General features: G+C 35.1%; 2 protein-coding genes across 2 annotated transcripts; both read right to left on the bottom strand.

Annotated features, from left to right (window-relative positions):
* Window positions 1-50: 50 nt before the first annotated feature.
* On the bottom strand, window positions 51-1,809 carry LOC110707375 (protein JINGUBANG-like). The gene has a single exon (XM_021885406.1). The coding sequence runs from the start codon at window positions 1,662-1,664 to the stop codon at window positions 246-248; it is 1,419 nt and encodes a 472-aa protein (XP_021741098.1). The 5' UTR covers window positions 1,665-1,809; the 3' UTR covers window positions 51-245.
* A 635-nt stretch (window positions 1,810-2,444) lies between these two features.
* LOC110707372 (peptidyl-prolyl cis-trans isomerase PASTICCINO1-like) lies at window positions 2,445-9,683 on the bottom strand. Its single transcript, XM_021885399.1, has 6 exons — window positions 9,407-9,683; window positions 9,215-9,302; window positions 8,985-9,054; window positions 7,642-7,739; window positions 6,885-7,007; window positions 2,445-6,576 (listed from the first exon to the last, which is right to left on the bottom strand). Exons 1-6 carry the CDS (start codon window positions 9,481-9,483, stop codon window positions 6,550-6,552), a joined length of 483 nt encoding a protein of 160 aa, XP_021741091.1. The 5' UTR covers window positions 9,484-9,683; the 3' UTR covers window positions 2,445-6,549.
* Between the last annotated feature and the right edge of the window lie 1,893 nt (window positions 9,684-11,576).

The raw sequence follows: 11,576 nt of genomic DNA, 5'->3' as shown, positions 1-11,576 counted from the left end.
GCTTTGGGTGGTTCAACCACTTAGCCAAGTTTGTTCGAGTCTGGCCTTCAACAGGACTCGTTGTTGGTCTGGTCCATGCCAGGGACTGGAACAAGCTTGTTCGTCGTATGCAATTATGCATCATATACATTGCAGCTGGATGATGAATGAATTCATGAATGATAAAATTACCTTTATAATATGTAACAATCTTAACATACAATGTGCTTCTAAATTATATAACTAACATCGCAATAAACTCATGATTAAACTGAGTTAACACTGCGAGATTGAAGCTTCCTCTTCACCCATGAAGGAGACAGCACAGGGCCATTTTCAATCTCCACAGACTTTTTTCTTTCCATATCATCTTCTCCATCACCCGAAGAACTCTTCATTTCCTGCAAAAGCTTAACTCTCCACACCTTAAAAGTCTGATCTAAACTAGCACTAAACACCAAAAAGCTCACCACAAATTTGTCCTTCTGCAAAAAAGCAGACAAGCATCTCACCGGCCCTCTATGACCTTCTAGTACGGTGAGACACTCATGAGCACACCCTGCTTTTCTGTCTTCCAACGACCTCCTCCAAATCCTAATTGTCGCGTCCTCAGATCCACTTATCACAAAATTCTCAATGGCCACAAGGCAAAGAACCGCAAACTGATGCCCTTGTAAGAACCTGTTGCCTTGATTATATTGACAAGAAACCTCTTGCTCCCAAAAATTAATACACCCATCAAAAGATCCTGAATACAAGAAGCTACTACTTTGGTTTTGATTACTCAAAGCCAAAGCATAAATAGGGTATGCATGAAAACTAAGGACCTTAATTAGAGCATGAGAAGTCTCCCCATACACCCTTAACCACATTTTTACTGTCCCATCTGAAGAACAAGTAAAAAGATAGCCATTTTGTTGGTTAATTACCATATCATTTATATTATCTGAATGAGCTATAAATGAGTCGGTACATTTTCTCTCATTTAATTTCCAAGCTTTAACAGTTTTATCAAATGACCCAGTATACAAAATTCCTTCAATATGGTAATAAGCCATGCAAGAAATAATGTCCTTATGTTGTGGGGTAATTGGCTTACAAGTGAGCCTATTTTGTGGGACAGTTGGCCTTAAGACAAAATTTTTGAAGTGGTTGGTGTTTGGTAAGGTTGTAACTTTTCTAGGCTTAAAGTTATTTGTTGTATTATTGTTACAAGTGTGTGATCTCATGGACCATACCCTAATTTTGTGATCCTTATGAGATGTGAAGAGCATGTTACCTTGAGCAACCATGGCTCGGACTTCACCCGAGCTAGCTTGTAAGTAGCCTATTGCATGGCAGTCACCTGACTGCCATGCATGGACTCGACGACTATTTGAGCCAGTCATCACTATGTCCCCTGATACCGCGATGGAGTAGAGATCTCCATCATGGCGAAGAGAAGAGATGCAACAATAGAGAAGAGAAGGATGAGAAGAACTTGTAAAAGACGTACGAGTCCATAATGATTTGTCGAGGCGGCTTAGAGGGTGCAAAGGTGAGGCATCTAAGGGGAAGTGAGTATAACAAGAAAGCCTTCGATTTTGTAGTTGAGAAAGGTGATGAAAACTAGGTGACTGATCTTCTATATTATCATCATCTAACAAACATGAAAGTGATTTTCTACCACTAAATTGTCGATCCATTATTAATTTGAAGAAATAGATTTTTGAGTTTGGAAATTTGGGGTTTAAGATTCGGATTTAAGCATGCAGTATATATATATAATCATGCATTTAATTATCGTCAAAAAGATGGGTAATCGTTATATATAATGATCAATTTTGGAGTGTTAGTACACCTTGTTTTTATATATAATCCTAGGGTGATGTATATAATATAAGGACCATTGAAATAACGCTCCACTTGTTATATTATATCTATAGACTACAATGATGCATTGATAAGGGTTGACAATTGTGATTAGCCATAATTATTTCATGAAATTACTGCGTCATAATTAAGCTGGAGAATTTAAGCATGCAACAATTTCGTGGCCATTTGATGGAATCCCAAGTTTGTTACGAATAGCCTACCAAATCACGGTTATATGAGCCACTCATTTTTTTTATTTTAATTAGTGTACTTTTTTAATACATAATAGTATTCCGTAGAAAAGTGACTCTAACAACAACGTGCTTGGAGGGATTGGTGGGAACTCACCATGTGACTTTATAGCTACACATTCGAGTCCCACCAACTACATTTGCTTACTTGTAAAGGTAAATTATTTGCTTAACTTTGTTAAAGATGATTGTTTATAGTCTTTCATCTTACCTAAAAAAAAAAGTAATGAAGGTCTATACGTATTTTAATCTAATCTAGCATTCTAGCTACCCCATCGATTCTAATAAGACTAGTCGCATGACCATATTTATCTACTTATTTGCCCTCATTGATGTTTTTTTTTATAACTCTTATAAATAGTGTGAAAACATTTATGCTCTTAATAATACGAAATATTTGTTTACATATTTGCCCTCATTAATTAATTGCCAACAACAAAACTTGTAGCAAATGACCAAGCCAAAAGAGCTCCTCAGACATAGCCAACATGTTAGCTCCCCGACATATATATATATTCTTTTTTAAAACAAAACAATTCATTAATAAAAAGCCATACGATGACATTTACAAATGAAATCTAAATGAACAAATACATAAAATTGAATCAAATTAAGGTTTCCTTCATCAAAGCTACGACGTTGAATAAATCTTGCATTGAGATACATCTCTCGCACACATCGCTGGAATATACAGCTTTTCCGAACAGATGGTCTAACAATTTGTTGTAGCCGTAAGGATGATTTTCACCTGATTCACTTGAACACATTTGAAACTTTGACAACCGTTGTGATCCCGAACAAATCTTTACCAACGAATTGATATTAGGGCAAAAGATGACTACCTTTTTTATAAACTCTAACACACAAACAAACTCTAAATATAAACAAACAACTAAACTAACAAAACCTAACGACTCCACTATAGGGAGACACTCCATCATAGGGAGACAGACGAATATTTACACTACTCGTGTAGATTTATTGAAACCTAAAGAAAATTAAGGGGAAGGGTCATAAATAGTCTAGTTTTCAAAGAAATTTGACTATTTCCGGCCTAAATGGCCAAGAATTTAAAGAAACCCTAGAAGAGATGAGTAGAAAAGAGGCGATTGTTTTCCCAGCCTAGTAATATCAAAATTGTAAAAATTAATAATAATTAGGTTATACGCAGATGAATTATCCTTTAATATTTAATTTTTTTTTTTTTTATAAAAAGCAAATAAATCCAAATTTTGAAATTGATGGAGTAATTTGTAAATTAATTTTGAAATGTTTATTGCAATGATGATGTAGTGAATAGTGATGTACTCAAATCAATTGGGTAAAATAAGATTAAAACGGCAGTATGACTGGCTAAGCTCTAGCTAGTTGTCAGTTAGTCCTAAAACTTTTTTAATAAACGTTTATTTAACAAATAACAACCAAGTTTGTATAGTTCATCGATTTATTCGTACACATTTATAATTAAGATTTAAGTAGGTAAAGTTTCTATCGTATGTGTTAACGTAGTCTTAGGCGGACCATTGTCATACACAGTGGCGGATCCAGGATTTGATTAATAGGTTGTCCCATCATCGTCCATCGACCGCATATAATATCAAAAAATAGTCAAAGCTTGTATAATAGTTAAAGCTTGTATCGTCGTCCATCGACCTTGTACTATACAAAACTTGAACTCTAAACTAAATCCCTGAAAGATCTCAACCTAAATGTTCAACAATCAACACAAACTTAAATACACCTTTTTTGGGGTCTATGTCAATGCAAATCTACTTCCCTTGTACGGTATACATGGTCTCATGACAATTAGTCAATGTTTGTTCAAACAAATCTCTTGCTTTAAAACACCAAGTTACCAGCAAATATTCTACCTCAAAGCTCAGAATGTCAGAAGCATTCATATCTATAAACATCATTTTCTATGGATGGCAAGCATTACCATTTAAACTAAAGTAATATAAATAAACTCTATAAGACACTCCCATACAGTCACAGGAGAATTGTGCATAAGTCATTGAACAATGCTACCAAGACAAAGTTCACCCCTATTGGCCCTATTCAATCATCAACAGTCACCAATCCTTGATCAACTACCCATTAACTATAAAAATAACACCTTTACACACATCTTATGCTAGGACTGCTCATAAGTTAATTAGGAAGCTCAATTCAGCAAGCTATAGTTCATGTCAACTTACAATCAAAAACTCAGAAAAATAATCCAATCTAAGTAATAAAGGATGCTCTAGAAATGAGTCAATGCTAGTGAGTTTCTCAAAAGTAGGAACTCAGCGGGCACTACATTGTTATTAATTTGCCTTTCTTAGTGCCCATGGCCTCACACAAATGCCACTCTATTTCTTAATATCTTCAAATCTCTAGAGCGTTCATCTCAAATTAAACCAGAAAAAATAACATTAAGTTATTTTTTCTCAAGTAATCGTACAGGGCTAAAGTAAACATTGCCCTCCTACATATCCAATCAGAGACTAGAAACTTCTTACCATAAATAAAGCTAGGTTCTGATCGAGCTTCTTCTACAATAAGACTCCTAGCAAAAGCACACCTGCAACTATCTCAATTAAGAGCTACTTAATATTCAGGTCTTAAATGGGTATGTTTCTGGACCCTGCTTCTACAAAGAAGGCAGTCAGATGAGATATACCAGATATACCACAACACTAAACTTCTCATAAGTTCATTTGTTTATTTCACTAACATTTTCATTTTACAAGTTCATCCAACATGAGTTACATAACCCAGTGAGTGCAACGGGAAACTCAAGTTATGAGGAAAGGAACAAAAGGAATTCCTAATCAAATCTAAATCATACAAGGGTTCTTTCAAGGTTATTAAAACAAAGGTCCCCAAGTCGAGCAATTCTACCGTCTAATATAATCGCTGGTGAATGAGAAAAGGTGAAAAGATTAGGCCACTAAATCTTGCTCATCAAACATTTTCACAATTCCTAGCTTCACTCTGTTAGGCTAGAGTAATGGCCACTACATGTGGGTCCGCCTCTGCCTGCACCACCACCGAAACCACCCTCCTTCCAAAGCCACATGAGCGCAATAGACCCCCCGCCCCAGCCCCACCAACGAAACCACCCAAAACTTGAATTCCCCAACCCGAAACCACCCTAAACTCCCATCCCTTTCCCCACCCGAAACCCCCACCCCTTTCCCTGACCCGAAACCGCCATAAACTCAAAACCCCTACCCCTGAAACCATTCCCCCACCCCTCGGAATTTGTGAATTTGTGTTTTCCCTGTAAAATAAAATAAATAAACTACAATTCACAAATTAGCAACCAAAATTGACTCAATTATCAAACTAGACTCCAAAAATTACGTTCAATTCTTCGACTATCTATAACCAATAGTTCAATTATCCAACTTCGAAGAACCCTAAATTGAGAATATACTGACAATTAAATACACGATTAACACTAGATTGTCAAAATTAATATTAGATGATTAAAGAAAAAGAAGCATCTAACCTTAGAGACTGCTTCAATGGAGGAGAGAAAGCTCAGAAGCCCCTTCAATGGAGAATTTCGAGTACGCTTAAATGGAGGAGAGAGAGAGGAAGGAGTACAGCAAGAAATAGATATAAAGGAGTACAGAGAGAGGAAAGCGTGATTCGTGAAAAAAAATTAGTTTTTTTTTTTTTTTTAAAATAAAATAATAGGTTGTCCTGGGACCCACTATGACTACACGTGGGTCCGCCACTGTGTATCATGCTAAAAGAAGAGAAAATGATATGTGGCTCTGTCAACTGGTTTAACTTCTCGACACTTATTATATCGAAGAGCATCACTCAATCACATATACCACAGGTTACCTGCCGGTATAATTTATACATATGTATACCTATCAAAACACTCAGACCAGACAAGGATCAGAGGAAACCAGAATCTGAACAAGTAATTCTATTGCAGACTGTATTAACAATCCAAAATCATGAGTCAAAATAAATAAGACAACCATTCTGCACTGTGAAACCTTTTCATACTTTCTTTTTCTCCTAGAACACGTCTCTAGAATATTATATTCTCAGTTTTACGACAAGTTTGCTATGTGTAATGCATTGGGGATAGGGGATGGACAAATTAGGAATTGCTTTACAATTCGATTAAAAGTAGCTTGAGCAACAAAAAGAGGAAGATCAGTTAATCTATTATCAGAGGAAATTAGGAAGACATAAATGATGAAGAATTTTATCAAGTGTTCATTTTAGTTTCAAAGAGAGACTCTCAAAAGCTCAATATCAATTATATCTTCTGTAATTCTCATATTATCAATCAAGTTCATCTCCCTCTAATTTATGCCCAAAATTTCAGTTTATTACACTATAGAAGAGAATCTAAAAACCTTTGCCAGACAAGAGTTTCAGTTCATTACACTATGATAAGAAAAATGGAATTTATATGCCATACAAGATTGTGATCATTTTCATACCTTTTTCACAACTCCAAGATCTTCAGAAATAACTGAAAATTAAACAAGTTTGATGTTGTAAGAATAACTGAAATTTTTATACAACAGAAGCTAAACTTCATGCCTGAATATTTTATAGGCACTTAAACATCACAAGGTACTTGAAATCAAAAAGGACAAAATATGATTTATATGATCTTCAATGTTACCTCACAAAATGTAAATAATCTCATTCTTGTCTTATTATAAATATTGTTTGTCACAATTGTCAGTAATTTCCTTTCCAAAATTTGTCACCACAAAGTAGACATTATAGTGTTATCATATCAACATACAACATTTAGGGAAAAATAAATCTTACCTTAGCTTTGCCAAAATCAACGAGTTCAATCTCAAAGTTGAGATCAACATCCTTTGGGAAGCCCTCTGAGACTGGAACTGGGCAATCAGGCTCACCATAATGCATCCCAGATTTCATCCTGAACTGCATACAAATCATAATAGCAGAATGATAAACCCAAAGAAGGAATTTCAGAACCTATAAATCATCAAAATGCATGCACAATACAGAAGCAGAAACAGCAGGCCAGCATCTTCCTTAGATATGGATTATTATTTTTCATTACTTTGTGATGCAAGCAGAGATCATCTACGAGTCAGCACTCAGCACCAATAACCAATAGCCAACTCTAAGGTGCGTCAATAAAGGACCTATCACTTTGGAAGTCCCATGTCTAACATATAAAAACAACTTGAGACATTGGCTTATTGTCAAAATACAGTACCTATATAGTATCACAAGGAAAGTTCACATGATCAAATGATACACATCCACACAATTTTGGAAGATACAAGAAGAAATCCTGAACCCTCAACACCTATAGCTAACGCATCTCTTTGCAGCAGGCATATATGTCCTTACAATCTGAAACCACATCTTTCTTTGCTTTTCTGTGTTATTTTCCCCAACACCCCCTCCCAAAGATGAGAATATCCACAAATTGGACTTTCCTTTATTGCTGTTAATATTGGCTAGAACATTATATGTTTATATATTAAGTTGATATTGTATAAACAGCTTACAATGCAATTGGTCTGTAGCACTAACAGAATATTACCATGCAAACTTCACCCTTCTGCATTGTAGGTATTCCTTCAAGCAATCCCAGTATCATCTTGCTTTTACCCAAAACTTGCCTTATAGGCGCTCCCGTACCTGCTAAGAGCAGAGAAAATAATAATATATATGGCATCAAGGTGTAAATTTAACTTTTCAAAAAGCATCAAATATCAAGTCACCAAAGACCATATATGATAGCTAAAAGAAAATTCTGCAAGAACTATAGATGAATAATATCAGCACCGAATCAAAATCCATTGTAATTAGTTGAGATTTAGAAAATCACAACCAAAAGTTCTACGCACAAAAATTATCAAGAACCAAATAGCCATCTAGGATGTATCACTAGAGAATAGAGACTCAAACAACAAATTCCTTTCCTACAGATGATGACAAAAATAATCTCAGAAAAGCATAAAAAGAGACCAATGAAAAGACAGAAATCTAGATAGCAACTTCTGGTTGCTGCACATGACACTGTACTAGCCAATATTTGTTGCAGTTGGATGAATCTAGAATATTCTAGTATCTAGAAGCTATTTCTAATTTGCGGAGGAGTAAGAGACATTCTTGGAGCCACTTTGGGCGAAGGGACTTTGGATATAACACTTTCCATTTTCCAAGGACACCCTTTTCCAGTCTTTGTTTCACTTAGAGGATGTCATATCTTTCTTGCACTTTCTTTTTTCTTCCTTCGTCAATATAGCATTTTTCAACCTCGTAGAGTCAAGGAGAAGAAACACTGAGATGCAACAGAAAAGTGGCAGACACAAAAGCAGGCTAACAGGAAGAAACAAATTGTTGCTCATTTTTAATAAGTTGCCTCACGACAATTTGACCAAAGATTGGAGACTTACATGCACAAATTAAAGGAAGTTTCACTAATCATAACATTCCCGTGATAAGTGACGAGAAAAAGATTAATAAGATCATTTGATCACAACAAGGAATAGTCATTAAAGAGAATGACTGAAGTACAATGCTTTCAGTGTTACTCTTGTTAGTCACTGAAGTACAATGCTTTCATCGTTAGTGGAAGATACGGATATAAGGTGAAAGATAATTATAGCAACCAACAATGTAACTATTAATTACTACAGCTTCTATATTCAGTGATCAAAATAAGGAAGAACACTGACATCCATTATGATCGATTGGTCCAAGCAACAGGATTCAACAATATATATAACAACATTAGTTAGTCTCGGAGGGCAATACTCAAGACTTCATATCGTATCCCGTCCACATTCTCTACACCACTGCCCTTTGCGACTCTAAATACACCCCAAAACAACATTATATTCGAGTTAAGACGAGTGAAAAATGAAAGGTTATACGCACCTCCAAAATCTTTTCTGGTAGAGTAAACACCAACTCCTTCCATTGTACGCACAGTGCAATGGTAGATTACCTAATTATGTGATACAAACAATTTCATCAAAATCATAATAAGAATTTTTTTTTATGTAATAAGAAATAGTTTACTAAACAATAATTATGTGATACAAATTATTTCATCAAAATCAATTATCAAAATATGATGTAATTATGAAAAATTACTAACTAAAAACCTGATCACCATCAGAAGGTGTAGATTCTCCTCCACCAGGTCTCAATTCAGCCTTCAACAATCCTCCAGGCACAAGATTCTTCTTCCTTCTGAAAATCAAAAACAAAATTTATGAGAAATTCTTCACAAAATAAAGCAATTAAATCTGAAAAATTGCAAACGAACAAAAATAGCTGAAATAATTGAATTGAACCTTTTATCATATTCAGAAAGCTGTTTCTTCTTCGGCGGAGACATGGTGTCCTGCTCCGCAGGTTCCAAGACCGCCATTAGACTACACTGAGGAAGAAATTGCTTGTAATTTGGTAGAAATTGGCGTAGAAATCTTCAATTTGAGTGAAATTGCCCCAAATTTTGCACTCCAATAGCTTAATTTTGAGTAGAATTTGGTATATAAGAAGAGATTAACGATAGAAATTAGGGATTTGGATGATTGATCTAAAAAGTAGATAGTGAATTTAAGTGAAAAATTTAATAAATGTAAGCAAATTATAAAGATATATGTAACACCCCAATAATTCTCTCTTTAAAACCTGTAAATACTTTTAACAAGCTGCAAGAGAATTACTGACGTGCTACCGCCACGTGTTCAAACGTTAAGGCTAGATCAGAAATTAGAAGCGGAAAACTAACTTAGTTAAAAATAAGTTTAAAACTAATAATCAAAACTAAATTTAGTCTTACAAGTTGGAACCATTACGGCCATTAATCAAAACCAAATCAAATAGTAAGTGAATAAAAATTAGAGTCAAAATAAAATCAACTTATGAAATGAAATGAAATAAACTATGAGATTAACCAACGCTCCACTCAAAATCCCATCACCTTGATGCAAGTTCTGATTATGTAAAAACCTGTGATTAATCTGCTCCCCAATATTACAAGTGTAAAAATTGGATCATTATAGGGTCATTGAAGGGCGAAGGCCATGACCAAGAAAAAGACACACAAAAGCACGCAATCAGCAACGCTGAGTACATACAAGCTACGAATGTGGTAAAGAGCCCTAGCATGTTACTAAAAATCATTCTGCACACACACAATGTAATCATTGACTCGAACACATGACTCAAATGTTAGCATTACTAAGATTTCCCTAAATAGCATTGATTATTTCATTAATTGATTGGATTAAGCAATAGACCGGGTTGTCCCCCTATGCACCATTTCGGAACATTAATAAAGAAAACCCTACGCCTCCTTTCGGAGACATTAATAAACATCCAATGGCAGACGGGCGCGACTCCGTGGCCATAGCTAGTATGAGATCTCATCTAACTCATTATAATTTTAAAAGTATTTGAAAACAAGAGACTCGTAGATCAGCGACCTCTTACACGGCTAATACCCCGTGAACCCCAACCCCTGTTTGTCATTACTCTAGATGTGCACAAATCCAGAGTTTTATTGCTCATCCTTCTTGCACTTTACGTGATTTACCGGTTTAAACTTGGTGATGACTCTAATGCAAAATAATACAAGCAATTAAACAATCATCACTCAAGCAATTCAAGTTTCCAATTCAATTCTTGATTTATTAGTGACAAACAATACTTATTATTGAATCCTTTAACTACCTCGGTGTATAAACACCTTAAGTGCATAAGGCACCTCAAATCCTCGACCTTGTCTTATAAGACTTTAATTCTTCCTTTACTCATTCCATTTCAATATTAGTGAATAGTAATAATTCATTCCATATATCCTTGTACCTTTGCCTCTAAGCTCATCTTGCAAATTATTGCATAAATAATACTTACAAGGAAAATCAATACGAATTTCTCATACATAAATCAAACCAATCATCAATCAAACTCACTACCAAACAATTTCAACCAATCTACAAGTTCCCTAGCATGATTCTAAGTTTTTCCAAGTCCTTAAACATGCTCCTAAAGTCAAGATTTTTCGTATTCTTGTACGTACCTTGAGTACACGAGTTGGTTGGCCACTTTAAAACTAGAAGTCACCTTCTACGAAGTCCTCTCCTTTACAAAACAACAATAGTTCAATCAATACCCAAGCAATATGATTTACAGCAATACTAACTACTACTTGCACATTTTTATAAAGTGTATTTTTACAAAGTGTAGTATCCGTTTACTCCATATCTCTCTACAGTCTATACTCATTGTTCTTTATAGCATGGAAAATATGGAAATACTTGGGTAAGATATGAATTGGTAGCATGTACTCAATTTGGTTGTATGAGATTGCCAAAATGCATAGTTTGAAGGGTAAGTTACCAATTGTTGAAGAAGAAAATTATATTTATGACATTAGGCTTTGGTGAACGCAGCCACATCGTGCAAGTTTGGTCAGTTTCATAAGCTCCATACAGCACCAAACCTTTCACCACAATT

This window comes from Chenopodium quinoa, unplaced genomic scaffold, assembly GCF_001683475.1.
Source record: "Chenopodium quinoa cultivar QQ74 unplaced genomic scaffold, ASM168347v1, whole genome shotgun sequence".
Lineage (NCBI taxonomy): Eukaryota > Viridiplantae > Streptophyta > Magnoliopsida > Caryophyllales > Amaranthaceae > Chenopodium > Chenopodium quinoa.
The sequence above is the reverse complement of the archived record's forward strand: the minus strand, read 5'-3'. Positions and strand labels throughout refer to the sequence as shown.